This window comes from Peromyscus eremicus, chromosome 1 (assembly GCF_949786415.1).
Source record: "Peromyscus eremicus chromosome 1, PerEre_H2_v1, whole genome shotgun sequence".
Taxonomy (NCBI): domain Eukaryota; kingdom Metazoa; phylum Chordata; class Mammalia; order Rodentia; family Cricetidae; genus Peromyscus; species Peromyscus eremicus.
In genome coordinates this window covers 23,672,824-23,691,716 of record NC_081416.1, presented here as the reverse complement: position 1 = coordinate 23,691,716, position 18,893 = coordinate 23,672,824, and the positions used below count along the sequence as shown (strand labels likewise).

Here is an 18,893-nt window from a genome sequence, read left to right as displayed (position 1 = left end):
TACAGAAAAGATTAGGAGTATGGTTCTTTGGTCTCTACCAAAAGAAAAGCTTAAAAGCAGTTATTCTCAAAACAAAACAAAGCCGGGCGGTGGTGGCGCACGCCTTTAATCCCAGCACTCGGGAGGCAGAGCCAGGCGGATCTCTGTGAGTTCGAGGCCAACCTGGGCTACCAAGTGAGTTCCAGGAAAGGCACAAAGCTACACAGAGAAACCCTGTCTCGGGAAAAAAAAAAAAAAAAAAAAAAATCCTGGGACGGAGAGATGGCTCAGAGTTGAAAATATTGCAGACCTTCCAGAGGACCTGTGTTCAGTATCCGGTACCCATATCGGGTGGTCCACAGCCATCTGTAACTATAGGTCGTGGGGTTCTGACACCCTAGCCTCCCAGGGCACCTACACACACACACATAATTTTTTAAATCTCTGTTTCAATCTGAATTTGGGCTACATGTGGTGGCGCACACCTTTAATCCCCGCACTCAGGAGGCAGAAGTAGGTGGATCTCCGTGAGTTTGAGGCCAGCCTGGGCTACAGAGTGAGTTCCAGGCTGAGCATCTTTCCAGCCCCTAGATTCTTTTATTTTTTTTCATTGATTCATTTTGTTTTTCCCTCTACCGTGGGAAGTCGGCAATACGCACTGACTTTGGCCCCTTATTTAAACAGAGTAGAGTTTCACTAGGGCATTGACTCCCTAACACCGTTATCTCCAGATGAACTCTGTCAAAAGGCTTCTGGGTAATCCATTGCTGTGGGTGGCTGTGTTTCAGATCTGCTGACCAGAAACGTCTCAGACTTGGGGCTGTTCATTAAGAGTAAGCAGCAGCTTTCTGACACCCAGAGGCAGATATCTGATGCAATTGCAGCTGCAAGCATTGTGACTAATGGCACTGGGATCGAGAGCACATCCCTGGGCATATTTGGGGTTGGCATCCTCCAGCTCAATGACTTCCTGGTGAATTGCCAAGGAGAACACTGCACGTACGATGAAATTCTCAGCATCATCCAGGTATCGTGTCTGTGGCATGCCTCTGACCGATCTGCTAATTTGATGCTAAGCATTTGTTTTGTTGATACATCTTCCCAAGGCCTTCATATCTGAGGTCCAAATAGAGTTTCTTTTAATGCCAAGTCCATAGGTATTCTTATTTATCATGTAATTAACATAGGTCCTAGGGCATCCCTGACTCAATGACCACTAAGGAATTTGTGCCCAGTTCCTTCTTGCTGTCCTAACACATACAGCAGCCCATATTTTCAACCTGTCACTTAACACATATTTGTTAGCTCCTGCTCTGCAATCTGTGTTCCAAGAACTGGGAATATAGTACCGGGTAGAGTTCTTCTGTGCAGCTTACATTCTGGTGTGTGAGGCAAACAATAAACAAATATGTAATTTCAAGAATGAGTTGTTTTTTAAAAAATGAGCAGGGCAGTGATATCAAGAAGGCTGAGCTGGAGAGGGGCATTTGGGCTGAGCTCTGAGTGAGTTAAGTCATTTGAAGTTCTGAGGGAAAGAGGATTCTCAGAGAAACATAAGCAGCTAGCTCAAACCCTGGGGCAGGAGTGAGCTGGGGGTTTGTGAGGAGCATCAAAATAGCTAGTGTAATCAGAGCCAGGCAGGACTGGCAGATGCGATTTCAGGCTGGTATCCAAAGACCAGCTCGTCTACGACTTTTAGACCACAGGAAGGGTGGAGGTTGTCCATGTGAAACGGGAAGCTTTGGGAAATTTTAAGGGGGGGGGCATGATTTATGCTTGAAGAGGTCACTGTGAGCCCATTTGGGAATAATAAACTGTGCTGATGAAGGATGGAGACTGGTGAATGGTGGAAACTGCCCCAGTAGTCCCAGGCAAGAGTAGACAGCTGTATAAAGGGTGGCAGCTATAGGGAGTGAAACTTTGTACTGTGGCAGAGTCACACCCAGCAGTATGAGGTTAATCACTTGATTGGGAATCCATGGAGTAGCTGCGTAGCCTTTATATTTAACTGCTAAAGATGGTAAAATTGAGGGTCCATTGTGACTCAGTTGAATGAGAATCATCTCGTCCCACCCCCCGCTGCTGGAAGGTAGCCACCATTATTAGCCTCATCTTCACCTCAATAACGCACAGTGTTGTCAAATAAATCAGCCTTATTCTTTTCTCTTGCTCCCTTTTTTCTCTTAAGTAAATATGCTTGGTATAATAAACTCACATATAATAAATATTTTCTTTTGGACTAAAAACTACTTCTTACCGCTACATAACTAAATTAGTTCAAATATTTGGTTTAGACATTTCCTAATGAAAACAGAACAGCTTTTTAAAAATGATGTAGTGTTACTTCCCCCTTCTTAGTTTTCTTTACCTAAAAAAAAAAAAAAATGCATTTTTTTAATCCCCTGCAGAAATTCGAACCTAGCATCAGTATGTGCCATCAGGGCCTAATGTCGTTTGAAGGGTTTGCAAGGTAAGTCTTCAGATCCCCTTTGCATGTCATTTAAGGGTATACATTGCTCTTATGCACTTCTTAAGAAAATGTGCTTCGTCTAGGTTTCTGATGGATAAAGATAATTTCGCCTCAAAAAATGATGAGTCACGGGAGAACAAGAAAGAACTGCAATTTCCTCTCTCCTACTATTACATAGAATCTTCCCACAATACCTACCTCACAGGCCATCAGCTCAAGGGAGAGTCCTCTGTGGAGCTCTACAGCCAGGTACGGAGAATGCTGATTGAGTGTGGCCTTCATGAAGCTTTCTTACTGTGTAGCCCCCAAGTGACAAAGACTTGCCCCTGGACTCCTTTGAAGAGCTTGTAAACTGTGATGTGAAATATAGAAGCCGTCATGTGTGGGAACACATGCTATGTACACAGAGGTTGTTTTCTTTGCTTCTTTCTGCCTGCCTGCCTGTTTGGTTGTTTGTTTGTTTTCCCCTCCGTCTATACTTACCCTTCATAGTAGGCAAAGAAAAAAAGAAACCATTTGTTTGAGACCCACAGCTTTTAGATCTTAGTCCGGTCCACTCCTACTAAAATTAAATTTTCCCATGGGAAAGCTATCCAATGATTTCACTAAATGCTAAATAAATCCATATATTGTGGTGGGAAAGCATAGTAGCAACGCAACTTTCTTACAGAGTTAATCCCAAAATGTTGTTTGTTTTGTTTTGCTTTGCAATTTGTTAGACAATCAACCCATCCCTATGGCAACCAGCTAAAGAAAAAGCTGCACAGACTGGAGGCACTTTCCTCCAGGCTGAACTTCATGGGAACGTTCTGGGAAACAGTGGACTCTGTGGACTGGGAAAAGCACATCCTTTGACCTGACCAGCCAGCTCTCAGTCATTTACATGCCTGTCTCTGTTCCACTGTCTGCAGCTTCCTCTTCTGGTGTCTGTTTTTTCTACTCCTCCCAGAGAGCAGGGAAGCGCCAGGTTAGGTCCAGGGAATGTAAGTGTGTGGTTCTGTGCTTGTGGGTACAAGTCTGAAACCGTAATTATATTGTACTCACACAGCCCCAGCAGCAGTGAAATCCCTTTGTTCTCCAGATTGGTCCAGTATTCATAGTAGACTATATGACACACTTTTCCCCCCAAAGTCTGTTTAGCACAGAATGTGTGTTTGAATCTCTGAATTCTAAGGAATCTTTATAATGACGTGAAAATGTGTTCTTAGAGTAGTGGTTTTCTGTGTAGGACTCTCAAGGGCCCTCAGCTGCCTATGCAGAGATGAGAAAGCCTCAGCTGGAAGGGGCTGTACCCTGGCCCAGTTCTCTGATGGACTACTGGCCAGTCTTTTACATGCTTCCCACATTGGCCATTTATTTACACAAAGATTTCCAAAGTCAACAAAAATGTTTGTGGAACCAGGGAGAGGGCTCAGTGAGTTAGGCCACTTGCCACCAAACCTGAAGACAGAGTTCAGTCCCGGAATGCACATGGTGGAAGGAGAGAGCTCCTGCAAGTTGTCCTCTGACCTCCATACATGCCACGACATCCATATGCGCGCGCACGCGCGCACACACACACACACACACACACACACACACAATCAGTAAATAAACAAATGTGAATTGTGAAAGTTTAAAATCCATTGTTCTGTGGGAAATATGTATGTATATCTTTATATCTAAAATGCTTTCAATATTTTTTATCTACATACACACATACATATTCACAGTTATATATTATCTATGTATATCTGTGTACTGTGCGTCCATTCCTCACAGGAAAACAATCAAGGACCATTTCTGAGCTTTGATTTCTAATTCATTGTTTGGAAAAAAACTTTAAGAAAATTTTAACTTCTTAATATGCTACCCAAAGCAGAGATTACCTTGGCTTCTGAGTAAGGCACAAAGGCCCTCACAGAGACTCGCAGATTAATCAGACCGTGTGCAGAGCCCCTTTGCTTCACTTCTAATCCTCTTAGGCTCTTTCTGCCTTGGCCTTCTCAGTCACTTCCCATGATGTCTCTGCTGAGCAGATGGAAAACAGCAACAAGACCTGTTCTCCTTACCTGGAGTTCCCAGCCCTGGTTTTCCTTTTCTACCCTAATATGGAAACATTAGGTTGCATAGACTTTTACAAAGACTTATAACCTCTTCACATTGAAAACCCCTATTACCAGCTGCTGACCATTCTTGTCAGTTTGGCAGGCTTATCAGAGGAAGGAAGCAATTTCATGTTGCAGGTAACATACTGACTGCATAGCTCTCTTCAGGCCAAGGCAGCATATCATAGGCACAATGGCAGCCAACCGAAGCTGATGGGCTTGGGATTCTAGGCCACAAACTACACTATGTAATGGGAAGATTCTATCTAGAGTCTTCATAAAAACTACTAAAATAGCACATTCCACTCTATTTTGTTGCAGAAACTCTAGTGGCCAGGACACCCCCAAAATGTATTACTGTCATGTGGGAATACTTACATGTATTCCCAAATCACACTGTGTTAGCTCTATCGAAGATAATTAGCTCCTTGTCTCGGGTAACTGCTTCATGATAACTTTTAAGATAGTCTACAGATAAATCTAGGAAAGATGAGAATGCTCCAAACAGATGTTACAAAGCTACGTCTACAAAATTGTGTTAAGAGTCCCACTTCCAGGGCTGGAGAGATGGCTCAGTGGTTAAGAAACTGACTGCTCTTCCAGAGAACCAGGTTCAATTCCCAGCACCCACATAGCAGCTAACAACTGTCTATAACTCCAAGATCTGACACCCTCGCACAGACATACATGCAGGCAAAATACCAACACACATAAAATAAAAATAAATAAATTATTTTTTTTTTTAAAAAAAAAGAGTCCCACTTCCAGCCTTAGATCCAGAGTGGACAATAAATGTTGTCCCATCTGCCATTTGCTGAAGAGGCTGAGAGATAATGTCAAAGTCAGTGTGCAAAAGTGGTTGTTGGTGCCTGCTGGGCCTGGGGAAGAGGGGAGCTTAGGGATTATTGGCTGTCTCTGTCCAGTTGTGATTCCAGGCTTAGATAACCAGGCAAATGCTTGGCAGTTCCTTTGCGTCTATTGTTCTTACATGCTACATTGCATAGCAAAGATGTTTTTTTAGGAGGAGGTATGTCTTGATTGGACATTGATTGACATAGATGTTTCATCAGCTCATTAAAGGGTCAAGGATTTAATTCAGTTTCTTCACCTCTACTGACATTTCCTCAGAGTACACTGTGATTCGCTAATTTCATTTTTTATATCTTTTCTTTTATTAAAAATAGATTCTTTTTCTCATACAGTATATCCTGATTATAGTTTCCTCTCCCTCTACCCCTCCCAGTTCCTCCTTAACCTCCCCTCTCCTCTAGATCCACTCTTTTTCTGTCTCTCATTAGAAAAGAACAGGCCTCTAAGAGATAACAAAACATGACAAAATAAAATATAATAAGGTGAAACAAAAACTATCATATCAAAGTTGGATACAGCAACCCAACAAGAGAGAAAGAATCCCAATAGGAAGCACAAGAGTCTGAGACACACTTGTTCTCACAGTCAGGAGTCCCATAAAAATATTAAGCTAATTATAATGTATATGCAGAGGATCTGGTGTAGACCCATGTAGACCCTGTGCTTGCTCCTTCAGTCTCTATGAACCCATACGCACCTTGCTTAGTTGATTCAGAGGGACTTGTTCTGGCGTCTCCCATCCCCAATGGCTCTTACACTTTTTCTGCCCTCTCTTCCTTGGTATTTCCTGATCTCTGAAGGGAGGTATTTGATGGAGACCTTCAGTTTAGACTCTCACACTGAATAATGTCTAGCTGTGTGTCTCTTAATCTTTTTCCATCTGCTGCTGGAGGAAGCCTTTCTGATGATGACTGGATACAGCACTGATCTATGAGTATAGCAGAATATCATTATGAATCATTTTGTGATATTTTTCCCCTTAGGTCAGTAGTGTTCAGTTTTACCCTAGCTCTATGGGCTGTCTAGTCTCTGGTTGTTGGTTACCCAAGCAATGTCAGGTGCGGGTTCTTTCTTGTAGAGTGAGCCTTAGGTCAAATCAGACATTGGTTGGCTACTCCCACAGGTTTGATGCCTCCATTGCCCTAGCATATTATGCAGGCAGGACAGATTGTACTGCAAAGGTTTTGTGGCTGGGTTGGTGTGTATGTTTCTCTTTCAGTAGCCTACAGAGTACCTTCCTGCACCAAAGACACTAGAACATAGAGGTGAGAGCTCCATGTGGGCACCAGCTCAACTTCTCCATGTTCAATGAGTTCTGTGGGAATTGTCCTCAGCAATGGGGCCCTGCTGTCAGTTTGCAGAGAGCTGTCTTTTGTTTTAAAATTGGAAGTCTTACCTGGCTATAAGAGATGGCCAGTTGAGATTCTGTACCCCCATTATTAGGAATCCTCATTAGGATCACCTGCATACATTCCAATAAGTTTTCACTGTACTAGGTTTCCACAACACCCCTGAAAATCCCCCCCCTCAGTTCCAGGCATCTCTCTCCCTCCACTTCATCACCCCCAATCGCCTGATCCCTGGCTCCTGTCCCAACCTTCCCCCAGTTCACTTACAAAATATATTCTATTTCCCACTCCCAGGAAGATCCCTGCATGCCCCCCTAGAACCCTGTTGTTACCTAACCTCTCTTGGTCTGTGGATGTAGATTGCTTATTACTTACAACAGCTAATATACACTTATAAGTGAATACATAACATATTTATCTTTCTGTGTCTCGCTTACCTCACTCAGGATGATTTTTTTCTAGTTCCATCCATTTGCCTGCAAATTTCATAGTGTTATTTTTTTAACAGCCAAGTAATACTACACTGTGTAAATGTACCATGATTTCTTTATCAATTTTTCTGTTGAGGGACATCTAGGTTGTTTCCAGTTTCTGGCTATTATCAATAGAGCAGCAATGAACATGGTTTGAGCAAGTGTCCGTGTGGTAGGATGGAGCATCCTTTGGGTATATGCCCAAGAGTAGTACAGCTGGGTCTTCCTAACTTTCTGAGAAATTACCAAATAGATTTCCACAGTAGCTGTACAAGTTTGCACTCCCAGCAGCAATTGAGGAGCGTTCCCCTTGCTCCACATCTTCACCATGAGCTGTCACTTATTTATTTTAGCCATTCTGATAGGTGTAAGATGGAATCTCATAGTGGTTTTGATTTGCATTTCCTTGATGGCTAACATTTCTTTGAACATTTCTTTAAGCATTTCTCAGCCATTTGAGATTCCTTTGTTGAGAATTCTCTATTTAGATCTGTACTCCATTTTTTAAATTAGATTATTTTTTATATCTAGTTTCTTGAGTTACTTATGTATTTTGGATGTTAGTCCTCTATTAGATTTGGAGTTGGTAAAAATCTTTTCTCATTTTGTAGTCGGCTGCTTTGTCTGGTTGACATGTCCTTTGTCTTACAGAAGCTATTCAGTTTCATGGGGTCCCATTTATTAATTGTTGATCTTATTGACTGTTCTATTGGTGTTCTGTTCAGGAAGTTGTCTCCTATGCCAGTGCATTCAAGGCTATTCCCTCTTTCTCGTCTATCAGGTTCAGTTTGTTTGTTTGGTTTTTTGTTTTTTGTTTTTTTTACAATAGACATTTATTTAAAGCAAGACAACTGCAGAGCAAATAATTCTTAAATTGTGATTCAGGTTGAAACAACTTCATAAAAACATGCTGAGACCAGGCACATCCACAGATCTCAACTACAAGATCACTTCTTTGCCCATTCCTCTTTCCCTTTTCTTTCCCGAATAACCTCTTTCAGATAGGGTTCAAGGTAGAGTTTGTCCTCCTCATATTTTGTCCACTGCTCCTTAGGCAAGATCTGATGCCTCATGATCAGGTCTAGGACTCTCTTAATTCAAAACATTCTGTCATTATAAAGATCCTCAGGAAGCCTTCTTATGGCTTCTTTCACGTCTTCAGTCTCGTATACTGTATCATCTTGTGTTAACCCCAGTTTATTGAATCCTGCAGCATTATAGTACCATTTTTGAAAACCATCCAGCCACTTGCTTGACACTGCAACAGCATTTCAGCCTGCCGTTTTGACCTTGTGTATCTGGTTTTATGTTGAGGTTTTTGATACACTTGAACTTGAGTTTTGTGCAGGGTGATAAATATGGAGCTATTTGCATTTTTCTACATGCCAACATCCAGTTAGACCAGTACCATTTGTTGAAGAGGCTTTCTCTTTTCCATTGTATATTTCTGGCTTCTTTATCAAAAATCAGGTGTCCATAGGTGTGTGGATTTATGTTAGGGTCTTTGATTCAATTCCATTGAGCAACATGTCTTTTATGCCAATACCATGCAGTTTTTGTTACTATAGCACTGTAGTACTGCTTGGAATCAGGAATAGTGATGCTTCTGGATGTTCTTTTATTTTTCAGGATTGTTTTAGCTATCCTGGATTTTTTGGTTTTCCATGTCAAGTTTAGAATTGTCCTTTCAAGTTCTGTAAAGAATTATGTTGGAATTTTGATGAGGATTGCATTGAATCCATAGATTGCTTTTGGTAGGATGGCTATTATTATTACATTAATCCTACTGATCCATGAGCCTGGGAGATCTTTCCATCTTTTGATATCTTCTTCAATTTCTTTCTTCAAAGACTTGAAGTTTTTAACCATACAATTCTTTCACTTGCTTAGAGTTACCCCAAGATAGTCTATATTATTTGAGGCTACTGAGAAAGGTGTTATTTCCCTGATTTCTTTCTCAGTCCATTTGTCACTTGTATATAGGAGGGCTACTGATTTTTTTTAAGTTAATCTTGTAATCTTGTATCCAGCCACTTTGCTGAAAATGTTTATCAGCTGTAAGACTTCCCTGGTGGAATTTTTAGGGTCATTTATATATGCTATCATATTGTTTGCAAATAGCAATACTTAGACTTCTTCCTTTGCAATTTCTGTCCCCTTGATCTCCTTCAGTTGTCTTATTCTCTAGCTAGAACTTCAAGTACTATATTGAATAGATATGGAGAAACTGGCCAACCTTGTCTTGTTCATGATTTCAGTGGAATCACTTTGAATTTCTTTCCATTTAACTTGATGTTGGCTATGGGCTTGCTGTAAACTGCCTTTATTATGTTGAGGTATGTCCCTTGTATCCCTAGTCTCTCCAGGACTTTTATCATGAAGGAGTGTTGGATTTCGTCAAAGACCTTTACTGTATCTAATGAGATGATCATGTGGCTTTTTTCTTTCATTTTTGTTTATATGGTGGATTACATTTACTGATTTTCATATATTGAACCATCCCTGTATCTCTGGAATGAATCCTACTTGATCATAGTGGTTTATCTTTTTGATGTGTTCTTGGGTTCAGTTTACAAGTACATTATTGAATATTTTTGCATTTGTGTTCATGAGGGAAATTGGTCTGTAATTCTCTTTCTTTGTTGAGTTTTTATATGGTTTGGGTAACAAGGTGACTGGGGCTCATGAAATGAAATGGGTGATGTCCCTTCTGTTTCTATTTTGTGAACTATTTTGAGGAATATTGGTGTTAACTCTTCTTTGAACCTCTGGTAGAATTCTGTGCTAAAACTGTCTGACCCTGGGCTTTTTTTTTTTTAATGACTGCTTCTATTTAAGTAAGGGTTATAGGTCCATTTAAATTGTTTATCTGATCTTGATTAAACTTTGATAAGTGATAACTATCTATAAAATTATCCATTTATTTTAGATTTTCCAATCTGATGGAGTACAGGTTTTAAAAATATGTCCTTATGATTCTCTGGGTTTCCTTGGTAGAAACAAGAAGAATGACTCCCTTTTCATTTCTGATTTTGTAATTTGGATATTCTCTCTCCATCTTTTAGTTAGTTTGAATATGGGTTTTTCAATCTTGATTTTCTCAAAGAGTGAACTCTTTGTTTCATTGGTTCTCTGTATTGTTCTCTTTGTTTCTATTTTATTGATTTCAGCCCCAGTTTGATTATTTCCTGCAGTCTAGTTCTCTTGGGTGAGCTTGCTTCTTTTTGTTCTAGAAATTTCAGGTGTGCTGTTAAGTTGCTAGTATGAGATCTCTCCAATTTTTTTAAGTAGGCATTTAGTACTATAAACTTTCTTCTTAGCACGGCTTTCATTGTGTCCCATAAGTTTGAGTATTCATTTTCATTGAATTCTAAAAAGTCTTTAATTTCTTTATTTCCGTCTTGATCCGTTGTCATTCAGTAGAGAGTTGTTCAATTTCCATGAGCTTGTAAACTTTCTGTTGTTTTGATATCCAGCACTAATCTGTGGTGGTCTGACAGGATGCAGGGAGTTATTTCAATTTTTTTGTATCTGTTGAGACTTGCTTTATGTCCAAGCATGTGGTCAATTTGGAGAAAGTTCCGTGAGGTATCGAGAAGAAGGTACTTCTTTTGGGGTGGAATTATCTGTAAATATTTGTTAGGTTCATTTGGTTTATAATATCTGTTCGCTCCAGTATATCTGTTTAGTTTTTGTCTGGATGATCTGTCCATTGGTAAGAGTGGGGTATTGAAATCTCCCACTATCAGTGTTTTTGAGTTAATATGTGATTTAAGCTGTTTCTTTTACAAACTTGGGTGCCCTTGGTGTTTGGGGTCGCTCCAGTATATCTGTTTAGTTTTTGTCTGGATGATCTGTCCATTGGTAAGAGTGGGGTATTGAAATCTCCCACTATCAGTGTTTTTGAGTTAATATGTGATTTAAGCTGTTTCTTTTACAAACTTGGGTGCCCTTGGTGTTTGGGGCATAGATGTTAAGAATTGAGCTGTCATCTTGGTGGATTTTTCCTTTGATGAGTATGCTGTGTCCTTCCCTATCTCTTTTGATTAGTTTTAGTTTTGAAGTCTATTTTCTTAGATACTAAATGGCTACACCCACTTGCTTCTTAAGTCCATTTGTTTGGAACATCTTTTTTTCAATCCTTTACCTTGAACTAATGTCTATCTTTGATGTTGAGGTGAGTTTCTTGGATGCAGCAGAAGGATGGATCCTATTTTCATATCCATTCTGTTAATCTGTGTCTTTTTATTGCAGAAGTGAGACCATTGACATTGAGAGATATCAATGACCATTGATTGTTGATTCCTGTTATTTTGTTGTTGTTGTTGGTGGTGGTGTTGTTGTTGTTGTTGGTGGTGGTGGTGGTGGTATATGTGTGTGTGTTTCTTTTCTTTTGGTTTTTCTGGTATGAGATTATTTATTTCCTGATTTTGTGTGTGTAGTTAGCCTCCTTGTATTGGAGTTTTCCTTCTAGCACCTTCTGTAGGGCTGGGTTTGTAGATAGACATTACTTAAATTTGACTTTATCATGGAATATCTTATTTTCTCCATCTATGGTGATGGAAAGTTTTGCTGGATATAATAGTCTGGGCTGGCATTTATGGTCTTCTAGAGTCTGCAGCACATCTGTACAAGCCCTTCTGGCTTTTAGGGTCACCATTGAGAAGTCAGCCGTAATCCTAACAGTTCTGTCTTTAGATATTACTTGGTCTTTCTTCCTTGCAGATTTTAATATTCTTTCTTTGTTTTGTATGTTTACTGTTTTGATTATTATGTGGTAAGGAGACTTTCTTTTCTGGTCTAATATATTTGATATTCTGTATGCTTTTTGTACCTTTATTGGCATTTCCTTCTTTAGGTTAGGAATTTTTTTCTATGATTTTGTTGAAAACATTTCCTGGGCCTTTGAGATGGGTTCTTCTCCTTCCTCTATATTTACTATTCTTAGGTTTGATCCTTTTATAGTGTCCCAGATTTCCTGAATGTTTTGTGTCAGGAGTTTTTTAGATTTAACATTTTCTTTGACCAATGTATCCATTTCTTCTATTGTATCTTTGACAACTGAGGTTCTCTCTTCCATCTCTTGTATTCTGTTGGTAAAGCTTTCTTTTGTAGTTCGAGTTCAAATTCCTAAATATCTCATTTCCAGAACTCCCACAGTTTGAGTTTGTTTTTGTTTTTGTTTTTTTTTAATTCCATTTTCAATTTCAGGTCTTGAATAGTTTTACTTATTTTCTTACACTATTGTTGTGTTTTCCTGGCTTTCTTTATTTCTTTTTTTTTTTTAAATTTTTTTCTTTTTATTAAGAGTTTTTTCTATTCATTTTACATACTAACCACAGATTCCCCTCTCTTCCCTCCTCCTGCCCCCCAGCTTTCCCCCCTCAACCCATCCCCCATTCCTACCTCCTCCAAGGAAAGCACCTATGGTAAGACACTTTCCTGGCTTTCTTTAAGGTATTTATTAATTTCCTCCTTAAGGACCTCTCTCATCTTCATATAGTTGGTTTTAAGGTTCTTTTCTTGTGCTTCAGCTCCTGAATATTGGAATATCCAGCGCCTGCTGTGGTAGGATAGCTAGGCTATAGTGAAGACGTATTACCTTGGCTGTTATTGATTGTGTTTTTATGCTAGCATCTAGGCATCTGGGTTTGGGCCGATTATAGGTCTAGGTGCCGATTTCTGAGTTTGTCTTTGTTAGGTGGGTGTTTTGTTCCTTGGTTTCTGTTTCTCCTCTGGATTTTCAGAGGTGTGATTGCCTGTTTTCCTGGCCTGCTCAGCTGGTGTGTTCACAGGGAATGCCTGCTGGTGTTGGAGGCTGGGTAACTGGGATAAGTTGGGGGAAGGAAGGTTTGAGAAAGGTCTTTGTGACCCCTTGGGGACGGGGACAGAGAGGAAAGGGAGACTGCAGCAGGTCTCCAGCTACAGAGCTGGGGATGAGACTGGGAGGATGGAATCCAAGGAGCAGCAGCAGAGGTGTGGCTCTGCCTTCAGCCTACTTGTTGCCCTGGGAGGAGCAGCCCTTGGGTTAGCAGGGAGTGCCTGCTGGAGTTGGGATCTGAGACAGAGCAACAAGTTGGGGAAGGGAGGTTAGGAAGAGAGGGTTTGTGGAATCCACAGGCGATGTGGGCAGGATTGAGAGAAAGCTGAAACTGGTGTTCTGTTTCAGTGCTAGGGTGGAGACTGGGGAATTGAGTCTGGTGGAATGGAGAGAGAGGGGAAGGTCTGCCCATGGCCTGTGGTTTAGCAGAGGGTGCCTGCTAGAGTTGTGGGATAGGATACAGCTACAGAGGGATGGTCTGTGGGCTCCACAGGAGATGTGGGCAGCGGGGAGGGAAGGCTGCAGCTGGTGTTCAGTTGCAGCACTAGGGACAAGACTGGGGGGTTGAGTGTGGGAGAACAGAGAGGCCTCTAATTTTAAGATGTTCCATTTCAAAGAATGAAAGATACTTTTAAAAATAAAAAAGAGAGAGATGACATGTTCTTACACCCACTTTACCTTCCAGCAGTCTTCGTTTCTGATAAACACTCTTCTTACATTGATTTGTTCTGTCCATCCCAAGCCCATAATTATGGCCTTGTCCCAAATGCCAATTATCTGTTTTCCATTTAATATCTGTCTGCTCCATCCATAAATGCAAATGCTGACTGATGTGAACTGTGTGTTTGGTTCAGTTTGAAGCTTTATCTCCTGGTGCTCATCTGTGGTGGATTCATTGATCACACAGGTCCTCTTGCAAGGATGCAGGAGCATAGAGCTGGACTGCTGGGATGGAGATGATGGCATGCCCATTATTTATCACGGACATACACTGACGACCAAGATCCCCTTCAAGGTAATGCTTCCCATCAGATCCCAGGGATGTTATCATCATTAAGTTACTCATGCTATAAATTATACCTTAAGACATTTTCTGGGATTTGACCAAGAGCTCTTACTAGATCCCTATTCAGCTAAAGTTTTGATAACTGTTACCTCATGTTGGTACATAGTGATATTGTTGCTATTTATTTTCACATGATATAATGATAAATAAAGACAGAGACCGTTCTCTTCCTGGAGAAATTAAAGGCCATTTATCCTGCTATCTTGGCTGACAAAGGAAGATGTCATGGAGATGTCCTGATGTCAGATGATTAAGTAATTACCATTAGAAAGTAACAAGAAGCAGTTCCACCTGGGAAGATCCATTATCCCGGAAGATTGTCCTTATTGGATTATTTTATATTCTACATAGCTTATTAGTTTAGCTATGTAGTTATTTATCCCTCAGATGGTCCTAAGCTACCTAACATCATTTGTTCACTGAGCTATACCAAGGCTGGGAAGGAATATTATGATTATATAGAGTAGTAGCTAAAATGCATTTTTTTCTTCAACTCATTTTCTACTTATCATTCATAAAGCTTTTGTACTGTATATTGGTGGGTGACTGTGTTTACAGATACACATTAAAAGATATGGTGTGAGCCATATTGCTACAAATAAAGTATTAACTGTTTCAATGTGTCTTAGGCTTAGTTATATTGTATGCTATAACAAAACAATGTCATTTACATAAGATATTCTTTCTTGATATTATACTATTTTTTTTCAGTTCAACATAGTGATAGCTGTTCTTTATAGTATAGGAACAAGGCTCAATATGAATAGTTTGATGTCTTTATACAAAATAGCCTAGTCTCTTGATTAGTTTACAAACACATTTGGTCCTCCTTAGCTATGGGTTCTGCATCCATGGACTCAATCATACAACTATATATCCAAAAATGGGCTAAAATTGTGTCTGTAGTGAATTTGTAGATATTTTTTTCTTGTCATTATTTTAAAACAATGTGTTCACATTATACTGGGGATTTTAAGTATGTAGAGATTTTCTGAAGTACATGGGAAGATAGATTAATGGAGATCATATGTAAATATTATGCCATTTTTATATGAGATCTAAGCATCATATCGATTTCAGTGTCTGCAGGGGTCCTGGAATTAATCTCCCACAGATCTAGAGAGATACCTATACTTTTGAAACGATAAAAACCCCTTTTGTCCAGAATCTGCTGAATGCAACAATTAAGACACTTTCTGTGGCTCAGTACCAGCTTTCTGACTCTGCTGAGCAGACACCTGACTCTAAGGAGCTGTTTGGCTCTTACAGGAAGTGGTGGAAGCCATCGACCGCAGTGCCTTCATCACCTCTGACCTGCCAATCATCATATCCATTGAGAACCACTGTTCATTGCCTCAACAACGAAAAATGGCAGAAATTTTCAAGGTGAGCTTCATCTAAGACACTATCATCTTTCAGTTATTGGTATCTACATAGGGACCACAGCACAGCTGGACTTTAGCCGTGAAGCACGTTCTATTAGGATTCTACAGACCTGAAAAAATGGCATTGCTCAGAGAGCTTAGACTTTTTCTAAGATGGTCCCTCTTTTCATCAGTGGGGATATAGGTATTATTTTCCGGTCTCCTGACCGTTTCCAGGAAACCTCAGGAGGTAAGGATAGACCAACTCTCAGATACCCCTGACACTGGCAGGAGGAATACCAAATGTCACTTGGCAGTTGTACATGGAAAAACTAAACTGTATCGGGGAAAGTCACGTATTCCTGTGACCCACACTGTATTATAGAGATCCAAGTTAGCAAGTTAGACTGTGTTAATAGTAAGCTTCTTTATACAAGGGAAATGTAATGCAGACAGATTAAGGAGCAGACATTCCAAAAGACAACCCTCTTCTCCAGTAAGAGAAACATTCATAGAAATGTAGCTCTCATGAAAGGAGGGAGCATGGAACATGGAAATGTCCTTCAATATGAATACCAATAAAACTTTGGCTTTTCATATTGCCTTAGCCTGCACTTGGAATTTTTTTTGTTCTTGTTTATTTAAAAATAACTAGAAATAAAAATTGCTGTGTTTTCTATCCTTATTTTGAGTGATCACCCTGTGTCTACTCTCCACCCATGACCTCCTTAAAAGAGACGTTCTTCTTTGGAGACCAGTGCTCATAAGTCCTTGTGAAAGTGGTATCTATTCTTCATCCATGGCTGGAGCAAATGCTCCCTGTTGCTTCTCATCTCTTCTGTTCACTGGGAATGAAACCATGTTTTTGCAAAACCACAGCCGCTCATCAACTCTCTGCTTGCTTTCTTTTTTAATACATTGGACTTGGGAACATTTTCCTAAGTCATCACAGCTGGCTTCCTCTACAGACTGACCTAGGTCTTCCCGCTTGCCCTGAACACATCCCTTCCTTCCGGCGGGAAACTGCCAGGAGAATAAACAGCCTCTTCTTTAGTTCCTTTTCCTGGGATTTCTCAAACAATTCAACTAAGTTGAGCTATCCAGTATATTTAGGGGATGTAAATGTATTTATCAAATAGGGGTGGAAGGCATTGATGGTGTGTTTCCCTTTGTGCTTTGTAGAGTGTGTTTGGAGAAAAGCTGGTGGCCAAATTCTTATTTGAGACCGATTTCTCAGATGACCCAATGCTTCCCTCACCTGACCAACTTAGGAGGAAAGTGCTCCTTAAAAACAAGAAGCTGAAGGCCCATCAGACGCCAGTCGACATCCTAAAGCAAAAGGTACTCCTCTCTGATTAAGCAAATTAGGAATATGCCATGGGGTTGGACAAAGAAATTAATGTCATTTGGACTTTTCAAATGACTTGCTGCATAGCCAGGTTTTGAACCTTGAGATCCCTTAGCTGATACACTTGATTTTGGAATTTCTGACTCATAGACCAATAGATTCCCTCATCCTATTGACCTAAAGTTTTATTTTGTGAATTGTACCCATGTGAAATGTACCTCCATTGTTTAATTTGTTCTAAGTGGGATGATGTGTGACTCCTGCCTCAGCCTCTTGAATACTGGAATTGAAGGTATGTGCTCCCAAGCCCACCTATACATTCCCAAGAACATTAAAAATCTTAGCACAAGTTGAAACACATATTAGGATATAATTTCTATATCCTGAAGGCCAGCCTTTAGGGTTACCAGTCCTGTAATAGTTGGCATACTCCTCTTTAGGGAGAGTGTGTGGGGGTCCAGTAGCAACATCCCTGAAAGAAAACGCACATATCCCTCATATTTTTTCCTCTCATTTTTAAAAAGATGGTGCTTGTTATAATGGCCCAGGCTGACCTAGAAGTCTAGTCCTCCTACCTCAGAGCCTTGAATGCTGGGATCAGAGGTGTGAGCCTCTCATGCATATTATATTGGTTTAACTCTTTTTTGAGACAAGTCTTTCTGGATACCCCTGGCTTACCTTGAATTCACAGCAGTCCTCCTGCCTCAGCCTCTTGCATATTGGAATTGAAGGTATGTGCTCCCAAGCCTACCTATACATTCCTAAGAACATTAAAAATCTTAGCACAAGTTGAAACATTTACAGGACATAATTCCTATTATATTATATATATATAATATATATAAGTAATATATAATATATTATTATTTATTTATATCTATATACCTACAGATATTATAGTTAAAATAGACCTCACTGCTGAATCAATTAGACTTACTTCTAGACTTAATTTCTGTTGAAAAAGTCTGACTTTTTAAAATTCAGATAAGCATTATATTCTCACCCCTATGATGACCATCCTGCTCTTGAATTTTTACTTCAAGATCGACAAAGGTCAGGAAAGAGTGAGGAAAAAGAGGAGGAAGTGACGTCCATCTTTGTAGGCATTTACCAGGTAGATACAATGGTGTTCCCATGTCTCCTTTACGTCCTCAGGACCTTCTCTCAGGCGCTGCACATTCTTGAGTGCCCCTTTCAGTTGATCTCAGGCATCATACAAAGATGGTTGATGGGTGAGAGTTCTGCCTCTCTTTGAACAGGATTAAACAGAGTATGCATGCCCCCACAACTGAACAGCCCTCATCAAATTACTCTGAAAAAATTTAAAATATTGTTTCCATTGAGCACCCATGGTGTGTGCCTGTAATTCTAGCTACTATGGGAGCTGGGACAGGATGATTACTTCAGCCCAAGAACCGGGGATTAACCTGGGAAACACAGTGAGACCCCTTTCTCTTTTAAAAAGAAAGGTGGTATACCAGCCCAGTGGTTCTCAACCTGTGGGTTGAGACCCCTTTGGCAAATTTCTATTTCCAAAAATATTTGCATTAAGATTCATAACAGTAATAAAATTACAGTTACGAAGTAGCAACAAAAATAATTTTATGGTTGGGGGCCCCACAACATGAGGAACTGTATTAAAGGGTCAAAGGCTTCTCCAGGAGACTGGTATTTGCTTCAGTTCCAAAAGCTGTAAGAACTGTACATGGGCTTTGTAGTGAAGCTTTTTAACTAGATGTTAGCATGTGTATGTGTACTCTAACTGGCCTTCGTTAGATGTCTGTGACGGGCCACCCAGCAGGGAATGCTGTTTCTTCCAAAACACTGTTCACCGAAACTATTTCCTTTCCTCCTCCTCCTCCTCCTCCTCCTCCTCCTCCTCCTCCTCCTCCTTCTCAATTTGTATTTTATATATTTTACTTTATTGTATACAGGTCTATTATAAAAACAAAAGGGGGAGCGTAGGAGTAGGGTAGAAGTAGTTAATATAGAATGCATTACCAAGTACAGCATAACATAGATTATCACAGATGGTATGTGTATAAAAGGAAATCTGAAAGAATGCA

The 18,893-nt window shown here is 40.2% G+C and overlaps 1 protein-coding gene and 1 pseudogene across 1 annotated transcript in view; one reads left to right on the top strand and one right to left on the bottom strand.

Annotated features, from left to right (window-relative positions):
* Plce1 (phospholipase C epsilon 1) overlaps nucleotides 1–18,893 on the top strand; it is a 263,328-nt gene that overhangs the window by 199,502 nt on the left and 44,933 nt on the right. The window contains exons 13-18 of the mRNA XM_059258527.1: nucleotides 768–1,006; nucleotides 2,388–2,449; nucleotides 2,533–2,698; nucleotides 13,957–14,064; nucleotides 15,385–15,501; nucleotides 16,662–16,820. Coding sequence (XP_059114510.1) covers nucleotides 768–1,006; nucleotides 2,388–2,449; nucleotides 2,533–2,698; nucleotides 13,957–14,064; nucleotides 15,385–15,501; nucleotides 16,662–16,820 — 851 coding nt within the window. The remainder of the gene's footprint in view (nucleotides 1–767; nucleotides 1,007–2,387; nucleotides 2,450–2,532; nucleotides 2,699–13,956; nucleotides 14,065–15,384; nucleotides 15,502–16,661; nucleotides 16,821–18,893) is intronic.
* LOC131895124 (cytochrome b-c1 complex subunit 7-like) lies at nucleotides 8,150–13,785 on the bottom strand (annotated as a pseudogene).